Source organism: Phyllobates terribilis, unplaced genomic scaffold (genome assembly GCF_046119375.1).
Source record: "Phyllobates terribilis strain yellow unplaced genomic scaffold, ASM4611937v1 Scaffold_11__3_contigs__length_659146591, whole genome shotgun sequence".
NCBI lineage: Eukaryota > Metazoa > Chordata > Amphibia > Anura > Dendrobatidae > Phyllobates > Phyllobates terribilis.
In genome coordinates this window covers 541,595,595-541,612,991 of record NW_027362771.1, presented here as the reverse complement: position 1 = coordinate 541,612,991, position 17,397 = coordinate 541,595,595, and the positions used below count along the sequence as shown (strand labels likewise).

Here is a 17,397-nt window from a genome sequence, read left to right as displayed (position 1 = left end):
CAGTGTGAAAAAAACGGAAATCAGATAGTTTATGCCAGCATGTAGATCAGTGATATCGGCAGGATATCGGGCTATCTAACAGGAAATGTGATGACAACATGATGCTGTATAGGGACAGAGTGATCATAATTCCCATTGGTTTTCATCAGCCTGCGTAAACAGACGCCTATCAACTTGCATAGAGTAAATCGGCACCCGATAACGGGCTGAGATCAGTTTATCTGAAGGGCGATGTTCTCCATGGACTTTGTTTTTGTTTATTCTGGTTCCTTTGTCTGCAACTTTCTTTTCACTTGGTTTAGCCAAACCCTTAAAGAAAAAAATCCTCCTCCCAACAAAATTTTTATCCTCTAAATATTTTGCAATCATCATATTATACAGCACTGTGTACTTACAATTGCTCATTTTGCCTTTCTACCCAGTTAATTCTTCTCTTTTCCATTAGGACTATGACATCACGTGATTAAAAAGTGACTAGCTGAATCCTTCTAAGCTCTATATAGAAACAGGAGGTACATTTTCCCTGTATGACTCATAAGTCACTGCAAAAGTCCCTGGCAGGGGGAAGAGGAAGCAGCTGGGTCAGGAGTTGAAGAGGGGAATGATAAATGCAGGGACAAGAGACTTCCTGTTTCGACATAGAGCAGAGAAAAGAGAACAATTAGCTGGGTAGAAAGGCAAAATGAGCAATTGTAAGTACACAGTGCTAAATAATATGATGATTACAATATATTAACTTGTGTATCAAATACTTATTTTCCCCACTGTACAAGGATGGGCAACAATGAGTTATGATGGCCATATGCTACAGATTTTGGTCTCTTTGGACCATTTATTCTCAGCCACTGGCACATTTTTCATGGCTCAAATGAGCCTTATAGATTCCAACCAAAGTTAGGCACCTGTTGAAAATTTGATTTGCCGTGTTTGATTTTTTTTATTAGTCATTGGAAAAGTAATTTATAACGAATGAGGGATCTGCTTTCCATGAATGAAAGATCAGACTCAGAAACAGATCACAACAAAGATCAATCAGACCTTTTGTCCAAGTTGTTGTTGACAAAAATGTGAACCTTCACAGACCAAGCAAGGTAGCAAGGTCCTCCAGACATGACCCAAATGTTTTCCAAGTTGAGCTGTACCTGGTCAATGTGGGAAAGGATGAGCCCAAGCCTGGAAGAGGAAGGTTGTTTTAATAGACTTCTTTATTCTTTTCTGTCGTGTAACATTCTACTACCCGAACCCTGTGTACTTTATCTACCCACCGTCTCTAAGAAAAAGTCTTTTGACTGATTATATGTTATGCCAGCTACGGTATATGTGAATATATGTTATAAATAGTTTGGTCATATGGCTCAAAAAGTTTCTGATTTGCTCTAGACAAAAGGCAGCTTTACTCTAACGAAAACTATTCTGTGTCAAGATGATGAATTGGTGGGGTGGACTAATCAGTGTCAGAACCGTCTGTTCCATCCATATCATTGGTTATTGAGGCGTCTTCCAAAGTATTTTCCATATTATGCTTTTGCTCATTTTGACCTTGTTTGGAGTTTGTAGATGTCTTCTCCAGAACTGACAGACGTCTTCCCTACAAGAATAATAAAGACAAAAATATATTTTAGTTGGGCAGCATGAATAATATTGACTGTTGTCAGAAAGGGGTAAGAACCTAAAACGCCATGCACATAACCTGCTGTGGATCCATACTTTAGTTCAGATGGAGGCATATGCCTTTTTTTATTTGCAGATTCTATCGATTGTGTTATTTTTTGACATACTATGGGTTTTGGATTTATACTTGGGTAGGAGAAGGTTCCTCACCATACTACGACACATGAAGTGTCCATAATACTGAGCTTTAAGCTATGGGTACAAAAAGTGGATGAGGAATTTTCTAAAGTGGGTCTCCTCCAAATAAAACACCTGAAAATCAATTTAAAAACACTTGAAAGACTCTTTCTATTTATTTCTATAGTAAAACCATATTGCTGTTCAGTTGTTTGAGCATTTTAATTCCTCCTTAAAGGAGTTGTCCACTACTTGGCAACCCCTTTTCAATCCCTATGTTTCGCCCTAAAATAATAACACTCACTGTTTACTCACTTCCGGTGTGGGCACTGTTCCAGTGGTGTCGGCAGTGGCTCTCCGAAGGGATCGGGTCACATTGTTATGTCACGCGATCCCTGTGGCCAATCAACGGTCACTTCACTCTCCCTGCCTTAGGATAAATCACATACTTCCAGAGGAAGTGAGAGAGCAGTGCTGATTGGCGGCAGGGATTGCGTGACATAACAATGTCACAGGAGCCATAGGTGAACCAGTGCCCATTACTGCTGGAACCTCACCCGCACTGGAGGTGAGTCACCTCTTCGAAACTGCTCCTCATGGAATCTACTCTAAACTAGGCACTGTCTAATTTAAAAGGCTGTAAAAATATGCTTCAGGAACCAAAACGCTTCTAAAATTCTTTAAAAACTCTTCAAAACCACTTCAGTAAATGAGCAACTCTCCCCAAAACTCCCAAACAAAGGTGGCAATGTGCACACTGAGTCTTTTGAGGAGTTTTTGAAGGAGAAACTAAGCAGAAACTCTCCAAATCTTTCTCAAAAATTCAAAACTCCTCAAAAACTTGGAGTTTCTGCTCAGTTTTCTGTACAAAAAAAAATGTTGACAAAAAGACACTGTGTGCACATTCCCAAACACCGCAAAAAATGTACATATATAAAGCAATGTAGCAATGTAAAAACGAAGTTGCTGTGGACATGTTCAGACTTTTGTTACTTCACTTAACTGCTGCAGGGTTCGGAAACTGTGAGGCGAATAAAAGAAGTGACATGTTCATTCTATTTTTTTTTATGCACGAGAAAAACAAAACGGACTAGGTCTCATCAGTGATTTTTATCAGAGTTTCATGAGGTCTTTATTAAATTTTGGTCAGAGTTTCATCAGTTTTTTTCATTGATGAGAAAAAAAAGTTTCTCCCACTTCTACATGGATGGCATCCGAGTGCAGTCCGATTTTTTTCACTGACGGTTCACTCCCACTTGCGTATAAATCGGACGAGTGCAACGTGGGAAAAAAATCGCATTGCATTCTGACCAGTGTTATACAATGAGTCAGTTCTCATCTGCAAGTTTTTCTTCAGCTATAATCCGGCTGAGGAAAACATTGCAACATGGTGTGAGTGGACGTTTATATTGGATGACACTCACCAAAGCAAGTCAATGGGTGCGATAAAAAAGGAACGCTCACGGACCATCCGTCTGATTTTTACGCACACATCTCAAAGGAACCAAGAAATTGCATCAGCCAAGCACAGGAAGTTCACAGCCAGATCCCTCAGAATGGATGGATGGAATAGATAAATGTCCTGCAGATATATAATTTCACAAGCCCCCTAAATATAATAAACTTACACCCTTTAGGGTTTAGGGGCACCAGGGCAATCGGGAATAGCAAAGGCAAAGTGCCAGATTTGGTGCATCTCATGTGATGGGCCACTTCTGGTGAGGCTTAGAGCTTGTATTTTTAGGCTGGGAAGGGCCAAATAACCAGGGACCTTCCCAGCCTGATAATACAGTATAAGCCCGCAGCTGTCTGCTTTACCTTTGCTGGCTTTCAAAAATAGGGGGGTCCCCACGTCATTTTTTTATTTTCTTTATTTATTTATTAGGTTAAACAAGGCTAAAAAGCTTAACAATTAACTCCACATGAAAGGCACTAAATGGTGCAAGTTTGTAATATGTAGGGAGGTTGTGAAATTATATAGCTGCAGGATATCTATCTAATTAATATCTTTCTATCATCCAGCTGTATGTTTATATAAGATTTCTTTATTAGTTTTGTATTTACATAGGGCATTATACTATGTAAAAGATGATGTTAAAAACGCATATCATATGGATGACATACATATGATATGCTAGGCGAGAAAAAAATTGCGAACTCGCATGACACTTGTCCACCTTTTCGGCATGAACATAGGAGTCATTTCTAATAAGCAGATGTGAGCGAACCCTAACCCATAGACTTGCTTTGCCGATTTTGATCCGACATTCCTATCAATATTGAACGTCTCCATGATTTTGTATGGACGACTCGGTCCAAGGAAAAAATCTGACATGTGAACAGTCCCATAGATTGTTATAGGTACGAATGTTATCTGTGAAAAAAAAACGGATAGCACTCATATGTGAAAAACTGACATGTGAATGAGCCCTACACTGGTTAACTTGTTTAGAAAACCCAATTGTAAGTTATGTGCACATGGCATTGTTTAAATTCAGATGAACCTGAAGAGCTTTTCAAGCAGAAGATGTTTCAAGAAACTCTGTTTTTTTTCCTGAATCATCTTTTGTGTCGTTTTTTTTCGGTAATTTCTGGACCGTTTTAGCCACCAGTGATTTTTTGGATGGTTTTCCCATTTTTTAAACTTGTGTTTTCCAATTGCTTTCTTCACTCCACTGAATAATGAAGAAACCGCTAGTGAAAATGATGGAAAAATGCTCCAAGAAATGTCCAGTCATCTTTCCCATTGACTTGTATTGTAACGTATGGAGCATCTTCCAAGCAGAAGAATGGTCAGGTCACTTCTTTTAACTGCTTGGCACTTTTAAAGATCTCAAGAGGTTAAAAGAAATTCAGAAGCCTGAACATATGAACACTTCTGTAGTATGAGACCTCACCAGTATTGCAATGTTCTCTTCATTCTTCTCCCTTTGTGTCTTCTCTTTGGCACATTCCTTCTCTAAGGCATCCATCCTGATAAAAAAAAAATCCAAAAATGAAAAAAAGAAAAAAAAAGAATAGAAAATGGAAATCTGGTTTGATTTGTCATTACAAATAGCTAGGTAAATGGTGACCCACTTGAAATGGGTCACATTGACATGGGAATCTGTCATCTGTGAGCCTCAATCTAGTCCAGAAGAAATTAATCTCATTGCACATTAATGATGCTGAGGCCTCGATTCATCAAAGATTTTAAGCAAGAAAATTGGTGTAAAAAGCTGCGAAAAGTCTCAAAATTTTTGAGCAACGCGAGGCTGCCCAAAAATGTTGTGACTTTTGGCATTTTCACACCATTTTCACCCAGCTCTGACAAAGTGGGCAAAGCTGGGGCAGGATGGGGGTATGGTGACCCCACTCGTCATGAATTCATGATGAGCGGCAGTGTTCCAATCGCCACAAATCTTACACCACACAAAAATCAGGAGAGGTGCAAAGTGTTGTCTGCCCCATGTGTGCCCGCCACAAATCTTACTCCAAGATTTGTGGCGGGCGCACATGTAGGCATGCGCCACCTTGCGCTTCGCCTGATTCATTGATAATCAGGTTCCTCGCACTCCACCCCATCCCGTAAAAAAATCCGATCTTGATGAATTGGGGCCCATGACTTGTTTATTGGAACCAGTCTGAATTATGGTAACCTTCACACGCTATTAGGTTTCCATAACGCACATCGGGTCTGACTCACCAAAGCTTTTGCTCCAAAAAAGAGTTTTAAAAGCTTTGAAAAGTATAACAAATAATTGCGCAAAAATGTTGAGACTTTTGATGTTTTCATGACAGTTTAGATCAGCTCAGTTGAAATGGGTGGAGGTGGGAAGGGATCAGGACAGAGACATGGCCATGCCCGACTGTCATATTCATAAAAAATGCTGGCGTTTTGTATGCCAGAAATGCTACTCCCAGTCCCTCTCCATTTCTGGCATGGTGTATGGAGCTAAATGCCACAGAGGAGATGTGTCGAATTCTTTAAGTGGCATGCACCTCTTAATTCATTCGGCACCATATACTCTAGGAAGACTGGTGTAGCGCGAGTGTGCACTACGCCAGTCATGATGAATCAACTCCATTGTTTTGTACCTTGTGCCAATTACAAGATGCTCTCCATTTTTGTTTATTACCTGCTTTGCATTTGGGCCATCTGGTTGGCCATCTCTGCTTGTAATGCCATGTGTGTTTCTTCTACTTTGGCCAACTGGTCCAGAGCTTCTTGCATCTTCTCCATCATTTTGGACATCTGTTCCTCGAGATGCTTATGTTTTTCCTGGTTTTCGGCTATTTGTCCCTTCATCTCCTGTAGGTCCAGCTCCTAATAAAATCAGAAATTATTGTCGCTTTACACATATCCCAACTACATAATGTAAATTGGTAGGTCACCCTTCCTACGCTATTTGTAATTTACTCTACGAGCCCAATTCATCATTTTCAGATTTTTTTGTCAGTTTTTTCTTTTTTGACTTGACTTTTTTTTTTGACAAATTAATCAAAAAGACACATTCATGCATTTTGATCAAACCCCAAAGTTGTCTTTTTTTCCGACTTTTATTTGTCTTGTGACCTTTTACCGGGAAAAGCTCCATATTTTGCAAAATGTCTCCAAAAATGTGTGCCTATTATAACCGGCATACATAAAATCACTCCAGAGAGAGACTGGAGTAGAGTTGTGCCAAATTTTGTTTACTCTGTGAGAAAAAAGGCAAGACTCTGGTCTACAACATCTAGAAAAGCCGCATTGAAGTGAAAATTATGAAACGAAAGCTCAAAAGTCAACTTGAAAAAAGGCAAAAATCATTTGAAGAATTTTTTGCAAATCAAAAACTCATTAATTGAGAAGTATTCAACACCTCCAAAAAATGGTGGAAATGCAATGATGAATCGAGCCCTATATCTTCTAAAAGGTATCTGTCACGTGAAAAAGTGCTATTAACCTGCAGATATGGGGTTAATCTGCAGGTTAATAGCGTTCTGAACCTGCCCGGCGTCTGCATTTAGACTCCCACTGCCGGGAGGAAATGAACGTTATTCCTCCCGGCAGTGTTCGGTTTTCAGTGACGGGGTGGCACCGACGTGGGTTCAGTTACTTCTCTGTGTATAGAGACCGGCGGCTGTAACCGCGCCCCCGGAACTGATTGACAGTCGGTGCTAATCCTGAGCTGCTGTCAGTCAGTGCCGGGGGCGCAGTTATGGTCACCGCTCTCTATACTCAGAGAGGTGATTGAACTCCCGCCGGTGACTCCCCCTTGACTGAAACCCAAATACTACCGGGAGGAATTCAGTTCCTCCTGGCAGTGGGGGTCTAAGTGCCAGAACCAGGCAGGTACAGAACGCTGAAGAATCTGCAGGTTAATAGTGTTTTTTTCACGTGTCAGGTTCCCTTTAAAACATCTACTTTTTATGTAGGTCATGTATGAGATGTCAGCTTTTCTGCTCTTGTTTGACTTCACACTAGAACCAGTGGTGGACTCTGCCAGGTTTGGAGAACATCACCAGTGACCACCAGCTCTCTGGTGTGAAGACTTCTCCTAACAAATCTCCCTTCCCAATTTTACACACCTAAACTTTCAACTTTTGGGTTGTAATAGTTTTTGATTAAGTATGTCTTGGATAGACATAAACTGGCCATACACATTAGATCAGATGATTATCTAATATGTAGGGAAGCTTCCATTGAGACTCCAGCCAGAAGGAGCAAAGATTGGGCATGTTGATTTTTCAGCATGTCCAATCTTTCTTTCTATTGGGAGATAAGCAACTGTTAGATATTGTCTTAGCCAATCACTTTTCTCTTTGATAAAAAAAGCATGCATGCTCAGCCAGACCTAGATGTGCTTACTTATGGTCAGGGAGGAAGAGCTGATGGCCGTTCAGCAATCTAAACTTCATGCTTGAAGACGTAAGAAGAATCTGCCATTTTGTGACTAATTTTGCCTAAAGGGTGTATGGTTCGGATTCTATTCTTTTTTTTGTTATCTTGGAAAAAACAGGTCTTCTATATGTTTATAAAGGTTCTCTCTTGAACTACAAGATGAAGAAAGAGAAAATTTGGTTTACAGTGTTCCATCTTTACACACAGCACAGCATCTGTAACCAAAGTAATAGGGACTACTTGTCTTCATATCTGTAGGTATGAAGGGGTGATAGCCAGAGGGGAGCTTCTAAAAAAATACTTTAGCTGCTTCTTCGCAGATTACCTGGTCCTCCTCAACTTCTTGCTTTTGCTTTACAAAGTGCAAATCCTCATTCCTGCACCATGGTACAGTTGACTTCCGTCTGGGTAGAGTGGATGACTGCCTCAGTCGTGTTGGCTTCTGTATAGCAGAAAAATGAAAGTGTTCATGTTTCGAGCAGGTAATACCAATATCTTAAACAATTTAGTCCTTTAAAGTGACAGTTTTAAAAGCACACTAGATATTTTGGTATTTTTTAGCAGCCCTCTTCCCAGTTGTTCAAATTAAGAATTGTTTCATTGTGGTATGCTGCCATGTGCAAAATTAGCCAGATATCAGAAAATGGGCTTATATTGACTGTTCACAATACAAAGAGTATGCATTATTAAATATATCTCCTGGACCTGATGAGATTGGTGTTTTTACTACAAAAATCCATGTCAGAATGGCTTTATAATCCTAATAATTAAATGAGAGCTTATGAGTCACAGTGTATTCAGTTTCTGTCTACCTAGTCTGACAGACAGCTGCAAACTGTACTGAGCAGTGTGAGATCTCAGCAGGGAGGAGAGACACTGAAGAGCTGTCAATAAGGTTAGGTGGGTGAAGATTCAGCAGCAGCAGTGGGGAGGGACACTGAGGCGCTACCAATAAGTGGTGGGTGGAGATTTAACACAATTAGTTTTTTTAAAGGATTATACAGCCATTCTTACATGGATTTTTACAGTAAATATGTCAGTCTCATCATATCTAAGAGATCTATTTAATAATGTAAGCTGCTTGTAATGTAAAATCTAGTTACAGATACCCTTTATAGATTTTTCATCTTGCCGCATGAAGGGTCTGGTAGAATAATGCTCCACAAGTGTGGAGTGCAAAACCCAGAGGTAAAACTATATTGAAGGTGAGAGTTACATCGGTCTCATTGTTGACAAGGTATTGGAAGACATTGCTTGTGTGGATGGAGCTGACAATGAGCTTATCCTTTCCTGACCTCTAAGGTACTGTTATTTGGGCATCATCATGTATGGCTTCTGATTAGGCACTATAAGGGCTCATGCACACGACCGTAAAAATTAGACGTCATTTTGACGTCCCCATGTTATTCAAGGAGGCTGTGCTCCTGTCGTATCAGACCGAGTGGTTCAAGGGAAAAAACTGCAGCATGTACGTTTTGCCGCTATTTGAATCACTCGGCCATTCAAGTCTAAGGGTCTGATTTTCATACACAGACTAAATGGAGCAGACGGAGAATTTTTTTTTCTATTCTCTACATCCGAGAAAATCGGATCACACTCTAATCAAACTCTGATCAGAGTGCGATTAGCATTATCAAACTGATTTTCTCGGATGAGAGAAAAACGGTCTTGTGACCCTAGCTTAAGGTAGGGTTGCTTACATATGGTATGACCATTCCTCATGTGGGGAGAGGGACACCATGAGCAGATACCATACATGGCATCATCCGGCATAAGGCCAGCTCTTCATACTTGGCCACCACAACATTGACCTTCTCTGCAAAGTCTTGTCAACTTAATAAAAATAATTTTTCACATAAAGAACGTATAAGGTCGAGAACACAAATTAAATTCGAAAATTTTTGGCATGCGTCACATTCATACCATTACACCTTCATTATCCCCTTCTTCTTTCTCAGCCACAGAAGATACATCATTTCTTGTCCTATGTTCCCGACCTGGCCTGGTTTGGGCTGGGACACTCTGCGTTCTGGTCACATGGCGCCGACTCTTTTTCTCCCTCTCTTCTATCTTAGTAGGTGGAACAAGTCTTTCCTTAATGAGGCTGCTCAGCGACTGGCTCTTTTTTACCAGTGGACGGAGATTTCGCATGTCCTTTGGGAACACGTATTCGGGTTCTTCGCTTTCATCATGACTGTAGAAACAATGGTACTGGGAGATTTTTGCACTATACAGGCACTATTAATTACTAGAGGTACGTATTAACGTTAGATTACCCTCCTTCCTGCAGAAAACTAAGCATCCATTCCTAATAAATTGAGCTGTTCATGTTCATGTAGTTATGTTTTTAAAAAAAAAACTCTTTTTGGTGGTTGACTGCTTGCTCGATAATTATCAAAACCTTGTTATACAGCTAAAAATGTCAAACAGTGCCACTGATGTTGGCAGGATTGGTTGACAATTCTACAGCTCCAACAGAAGCATGAAAAAAGGAATAACAAATATGCAAAAAAATAAGTAAAAAAACCTTCCTGATATTTACCACCCCTGAGGAAGCTGCCACAGGCAATGATACACGTGGGGATATTAGAGTCTCACCAATCAGTCCTTCCATTCTCTTTTCCAGTTTTAGTATACTATTTTTTATACATTGACTAATATATTTGATATCACATTATAATGTTCTAATGTTATTGGACTTTACTACGTTCATGTGTAGCGCCCCGAGGATTCGGTCGCTACAGAGGTATTGCATCTCACCCAGAGGTGTGATATCTCACTTCCAGGTAAGGATGGAGTGTGGCTCAGGACCCTAACACCCACATGCACTACACCACATTTCCGGGGGGCAGGGCGACAATGCTCCCAAGAGTGAGCACAACTGTTCCTGTCCCTGGCTGGAGTGGGGGGAGGGAACACCTAGAAAGGGGGAACCCGGTAGTGTGTGGGTGAGGAGAGTAGATCCTGGGTGCACTGGGTAGAAGATATATAAGGTGGGCACCATCTTAGTTCAGTGTTGAGTTCAGTCCGAGAGAGCAGAGAGAGAAGGAGGCTGGGAGCAGAGGCTCTGCATGGGCTCTGCTCCGCAGGCAGGCCAAGTCTCAAGGCCTGAGCCTGGAGGAGAAGAAAGGAGAGGAGAGGAATGGAGGAGGCTCCAGGAGTGGAGTGAAGGGACCCCAGGGGTGCGGACCGGCCAGCCGCCACCGCACGCCCGCTGCTACCAGAGTAGGGGGGTCAGGCCAAGAAAAGGGAACCGGATCCCTCATCTAGTGGAGGAGAGCAACTACCCTCAGCTAGTAACCGGAGGCCGTGGCATTGTACGTGCACAGCCCCTCACTACACCAGTTAGGAAGGCACCATATAGGACCCAGGGAAACGGAACAAACGTTTGCCCGCCAAGGCTCGAGGCAGCTGGACAGAAACGTGGTCACTTGTGGGGTACGACAGGCCAGAGAAAGGACACACGAAGGGGGTCCTGAAAAGCACTACAAAGGTACCTGGGAGTTGGCCGAGCCCCTCACCTGGTGAGCACAGCACGACGTGGGCAGCCATAATCTGCAGAAGCGGAGTGTAAAACTGTGAGTAAAGACCCTGGACTGCATCACTGGACTCTGAGTCATTACTGCTGCTCCCGCACCATCACCCACACCATCTGCACTCACTGCCCTGAGGCTGTACTCCTCCCGTGGGGAGTTATACTACCCCCTGCTGCGCACACAACATCAGCCTCAGCGGTCTGCCCGCAGCGGCGGTTCTCAGTGACCGCAATCCACGGGTGGCGTAGTCGGACATTTAATCATAAAAACCACATAAATAGACTGCCACTGGTTTGACCACCCTGAGCCACGGGACCGGGTCGCCGCCACGGAGACTACAACCCCCAGCGTAGCACAGAGACTCGGCTCCGGGTATTCCCCTCTCACACAAGGCCCAGGGGGCGCGTCAACTTTGGCGTAGTCGGCAGGATCGAAACCAACCCGTTATCATCGAGTATTGTGTGCCTAGAGACTGTTTCACTGTATTGAATGTGGCGCCCGCCCCAGAAGAACGGACGCCATGATGTGCACGCCAAAAGACAACAAGAAGCCACCTCCAATCGTGGGCCAGGTCCCAGAATGGCGCCAAAGACGGAGCCCACCCCCAACAGCCATGAGTGCAGCTGCAGAGATGTCCATCAACGTGGGGGGGCTGCCCCTGAGAGTGATTGTCAACAGATTGCCCCAGGACCACCCCCAACGAGGGCGGAAGGGAAAGAAAACCGAGGGGCAGGGTGTGGTTTGGATCAGTCTCGGCAGACCACACCCGGAGATGGCGAGCAGCACCAGCCTCAGTACCCGTGCCAGTGGCCTACTGCAGGCCGAAGCGGCTCCTTGCAGCCTCACGGAGCTGATGGCCCAGCTCCCTGGAGAAGACCCTGAATTCTTCCGGGCTGGACTGGAGGAGTTGGACCGAAGGATGGTCCGGGCGCAGTGGGAGGCAATCGCGGGGTGGAGAGAAGAGATGGGCCAGTGGGTCGCGGCCCGGCAGCAAGAGGCGCTGCAGCCACCCGATGACGATTCTGCCCCTGAGGACGGAGGGCCATCGGAGGCCGAGAGCAGCGCTGCAAAGGGAGCAGGTAAGGGAGACGCCCCTGATACCAGCCAGGACCCTATAGGACCCAGGGAAACGGAACAAACGTTTGCCCGCCAAGGCTCGAGGCAGCTGGACAGAAACGTGGTCACTTGTGGGGTACGACAGGCCAGAGAAAGGACACACGAAGGGGGTCCTGAAAAGCACTACAAAGGTACCTGGGAGTTGGCCGAGCCCCTCACCTGGTGAGCACAGCACGACATGGGCAGCCATAATCTGCAGAAGCGGAGTGTAAAACTGTGAGTAAAGACCCTGGACTGCATCACTGGACTCTGAGTCATTACTGCTGCTCCCGCACCATCACCCCCACCATCTGCACTCACTGCCCTGAGGCTATACTCCTCCCGTGGGGAGTTATACTACCCCCTGCTGCGCACACAACATCAGCCTCAGCGGTCTGCCCGCAGCGGCGGTTCTCAGTGACCGCAATCCACGGGTGGCGTAGTCGGACATTTAATCATAAAAACCACATAAATAGACTGCCACTGGTTTGACCACCCTGAGCCACGGGACCGGGTCGCCACCACGGAGACTACAACCCCCAGCGTAGCACAGAGACTCGGCTCCGGGTATTCCCCTCTCACACAAGGCCCAGGGGGCGCGTCACATGCATCCACTTTGCAGCTTATGGGATTTTTACTTAACGATTGATTGCATTTATTTTGCAAATTTTATTTTGCCTATATTGTGTCGCCTCCATGAGACTTTTGGTATTTATTAGGCTATGTGCACACTGGCACACCTGCTGAGTTTTCCCAAGCGTAGCTGCTCGAGGAAAACACCAATGGTCATTTTCCTGAAGCAGTTTCGCCATCATTCTTGTGGCGGCTCCACCATCAGCATCTTTTACTCTATACTTTCAAGTATAGAGAGTAGGCGGCTTCCTAGCAGAAGAATGAGCACGTCACTTCTTTTAACTACTTCAGAGTTTCTGACCCCTGAAATGTGAAAAAGATGTAACAAAATGCGCACAGCAATGTTGTTTTGAAATTGCAGTGCATTACGTTTATATTATGAGGTGCATTTTCGGCGCTTTTTCAGGCGGATTCCAAGTGGAATGCGCCTGAAAAACACACTGTGTACTCAAAGCCTTACTAATTTTTGTTGCTCTGATAATTCTTTTATTCATTCATGTGGGGTACCCTTTTATGGTTCCGTGTTTCTATCCAACCATGTTTTTTTTGTTATTGTTTTTATGTTCTTTTAACTTACTTCCGGGAGCTGTTTTTCTTATTTTGGTTAACTAATGTATAAAACAAAATAAAAATAGTATACAAAAATTGGGAAAGAGTACAGAAGGAGATATATTTGTGAGTCTTTGATGGCCCTGCGTGTATCGCTGACGGTGGCTGCTTCTTCAGGGGAGCCAGATATTAAGAGGTTTTACAACATTTTTTCTATTTTTTGTTCAGAAATTTGTCATGCTTTTTTGGTGTGAATACTGTCTGTGTGTTTGCTGTTTTATTTATGAATCTTTTACTGCTGAGTTCACCAAAATCTTCTGATTGCAGAAATCCAACCGGCTCAATCTTTCGTTTCCCTGACATATGCTGTTGGGGAAGAATTGGGAGGTCCCCACAAACATGAGACTTAGTGCTTTGTTTTTGCTTTTTCTGCATTGTATTCTCTAGGCAGGACAGGACAGTCATAAAGAAGGACATTGACCTTTATGGGTTTAGATATTCATGATGCCAAATAAAGGTCAATGCTATTCTAGGGAAATACTCTAAGGTTGTCCAAAAAATGTAGACACCTGCTTCCCATAGAAATCTATCGTTTTTGTTGAAGGCCAGCAGTTTAGGAATAAAGGCACTTTAAAACCCATGGTGCAAATCGCGTTGGACTACGTTGGTGGTGTTTTTGCTGGGCATTAATGGCAATACTGGTAAGTCCACTGCGGCAATGTTACCTCTGATCCTGGGTAATGTATTCAGGCACAGGCAAACCCTCAGCCAAGGCTTTAAGAATTGTGGGCAATGGCTCCAGGTCATCTTTAGTTTGCTATGAAAACAAAGAAACACATATTGAAACCAATGTATTCAACATTGCCTCTAAAAAAAATAAATAAAACCTCTTTGAGATGATTACTAAAAATGGTGACTTCTAGAAGGGTGGTCTTCTCATAGATGATCGCCAAAATATATTAGATAGAAGAGATTTCTTCATCTGTCACAGAAAAATGTCATATAGATGACTGTAGTATGGGAAGCTGAGGGTTATCTACCCTGGGGGACTTGTTTTGGCCAGTCCGGGGCTTTGGCAAGCCATTGTTCTTCAATACTTCGATTACTGCAGTAATTCAGCAGCACGAGGATCCAAAAAGGCATAGAGCTTTCTACCACTACCTCTACACAGCTCCAACCTCAAGATGGAAAGCTGATGGCAAAGTCCAACTTCATCATCCAAGGACGTTGAAAAAAGGAACTGAAACATACTTTCTCAGCTTGATTATTAGCTCTGGTGGTCTCATTGAGGCCTTAGTTATGTTTAGTCATAGGAGTTATCAATCAGGTGTCAACCCATTGGTCAGATGGCAAGTCCCCGTAATTCTATATCTGTCTACTGCCCTTGATCTCTTTTTGTGGCAACTCTAATTTTAATCCAAATAATTATTTGGGGTCATTTCCCCCTGTAATACTACATTTTTGCGCTATTTTTTATTTGTACTATACGACAGTGGTTTTTAGCTCTTTTGCATTACATCAGCACTGATATACATAGCACCTTTGCACTATTTTCTCATCTCTGCATGGCATTGCTTGTGGCACTGATGCCATGGAGCTCTCATATTGAGGTCTTTATTATTGTGAATTGATTTTAATAAGCACCTGATGGACTCCGGCAAAGATCCCGCACAACATGTAATGAAGGGAAGAAAGTTCATAAGCCAGATCGACACTGCCCTCATAACTGGTCACTGCGACCTCGCTGTCGGGATCTGTTACCGTTTGCAGGAATACAGACATCTTATCCCAGTGCTGCTCCAGGAAGCCATTCATGAATGACATGTAGTCCTCCTTCTCTCCAAACCTGCAGAGAGCAGAATCAAGGGTTATATGGATCCACGACATGATTATTATTAACAAGTGTGACATATATTATAGATCATTTATCATATAATGCTCCACGTAAAGCATGTACATGTACAGTATATTCAGAATTCACAAGATCATGTCAGAACATTGAGATAAAGTGTGCGGTGGAGATAAAATCTACGGTGGAGATAAAGTCTACGGTGGAGATAAAGGCCATGATTGTCCTTTATGACAATACTGTGTAGATTAAAGGAACCGTCCATATAAAACTGATGCCTTGAGGAGAATTTTTGAAAGGCTATCATAAACCCCATCCTCATGGTGTAAAAAAGTTGACTATTCTTGTCTAGTGGTAGGAGGGCATTACCACTCGCTGATAGATTTCCTATCATTTCTGTTAAAAAATGAATGTAAAATTTAGCGCAAATCCACTTTTGCTCATAGGAAGTGTAAATGTCAAATTATGTCACATAGACAGCCAAAAGATGTGCCAAGTTGTTTAAAGGGTAGGTGTTTCTTAAAGAAGTACTCTCATTAAAAGTTGTATCCTCTTAATATATTGCAATCTTATTGTATAGCTCTGTGTACCCACAATTGTTCATTTTGCCTTTCTACCCAGTTAATTCTTCTCTTCCATTAGGTCCATGACATCATGTGATTAATAAAAAGACTAGCTGTATACTTCTAAGCTCTATGTAGAAACAGGAGGTCAATTTTCCCTGCATGAGTCATAAGTCACTGCAAAAGTCCGTGGCACGGGGAGGAGAGAGCAGCTGGGTCAGAAGTTGAAGAGGGGATGATAAATGCAGGGACAAGAGACTTCCTATTACTACAGAGAGCAGAGAAAAGAGAAGAATTATCTGGGTAGAAATGCAAAATGAGCAATTGGAAGTACACAGTGCTATATAATATGATGACTACAATATATTAAGACGGTAAAAACTTTGATGGGAGGAGTGCTTCTTTAAGAAATTTGGCACATCTTACTCCACCACACATCAGTTTTAGGCCTCATACAGACGCATCGCATACGAGTGCGATCTGTGGTTTTCACCTATAGCACTCGTACCTATATTAGTCTATGGTACTCATGCACATGTCTGATTTTTTCCTCAGACCATGAGATCTGCAGAAAATTGAGAAGATGTGTCCGATTTTGATCCAATGACTGGATCAAAATCAGCAATGCAAGTCTATGGATCTGTGAAAAAAATCAGAGTGCACTCAGAGTGTGGTCCGATTTTCATGGATAATCAGTAAGGAGAAGGTGGGCAAACTTTTTTTTTTTCTCCACGTACGAGAAAAACTGATGACACTCAGACTACACTATGATCAAAGTCTGATCAAAATAATCAGTCTATTTTTCTTGTACGTGAGGAAAACGGATGTCTGAATGAGGCCTTAGACTGGTGTTTGTGGTATGAGAGCAGCACTAGGTCCATATGGGTTTTCAGCCTTTGGTGGTAACCAAGAATGTTCCCATTCCCTAACAGCAAGTAGAGATCTTGAAAATGGTGAAGAATTAAAGGGTTGTTCTCAATATAGTAAGTTATCCCCTTTGGATAGGGTCCCGTCTTGAATGGAGTGGAGCTATGCATGCTCGACCTCTGCTCCACTCATTGCCTGTGGGACTGACGGAAATATAGTGCTCTGCAGACCTCGGTTCCCGGGTTCCAGAGTGCCGATCTTGGCTTCACTGGGGGGTTCCAGCGGTCGGACCACCAGTGATCAGTAAGTTGTCCCATATAAGTGAGGTAGGGGATAACTTACTATTTTGGAAATAACCCTTTAAATCTTAAAATATAATAGAAAATTGTACAACCATTCATCATATATTTGTCAAGCTTCAATTACAGGTCTGAACATTCCCTCCAAACTCCCATAACCATTTTTTATGCAATCTCAAAAAGCTTTATGCAGAATGCCACGTGACAAGGAGCGATGTGTTCTTTAATTAGCAACCAGCAGAATTGTAAATGCAGCTCTGTAGTGATGTCATGTGTTTGTATAGCTTTCAATTTGAAGAATATGTGTTTCCTTAAAGGACTTATCTCATGATGTCAGCCCCCATATTTTATATGG

The 17,397-nt window shown here is 42.7% G+C and overlaps 1 protein-coding gene across 2 annotated transcripts in view; it reads right to left on the bottom strand.

Annotated features, from left to right (window-relative positions):
- Positions 1 to 1,218: 1,218 nt before the first annotated feature.
- The window catches only part of RASAL3 (RAS protein activator like 3), a 70,908-nt gene continuing 54,729 nt past the window's right edge, over positions 1,219 to 17,397 (bottom strand). For both annotated transcript variants that reach the window (XM_073653890.1, XM_073653891.1), the window contains 7 exons: positions 15,109 to 15,310; positions 14,190 to 14,281; positions 9,575 to 9,845; positions 7,977 to 8,093; positions 5,907 to 6,094; positions 4,686 to 4,761; positions 1,219 to 1,588 (listed from right to left, as the gene is read on the bottom strand). In XM_073653890.1, the coding sequence (XP_073509991.1) occupies positions 1,445 to 1,588; positions 4,686 to 4,761; positions 5,907 to 6,094; positions 7,977 to 8,093; positions 9,575 to 9,845; positions 14,190 to 14,281; positions 15,109 to 15,310 (1,090 nt within the window). In that variant the 3' untranslated portion in view covers positions 1,219 to 1,444. The remainder of the gene's footprint in view (positions 1,589 to 4,685; positions 4,762 to 5,906; positions 6,095 to 7,976; positions 8,094 to 9,574; positions 9,846 to 14,189; positions 14,282 to 15,108; positions 15,311 to 17,397) is intronic.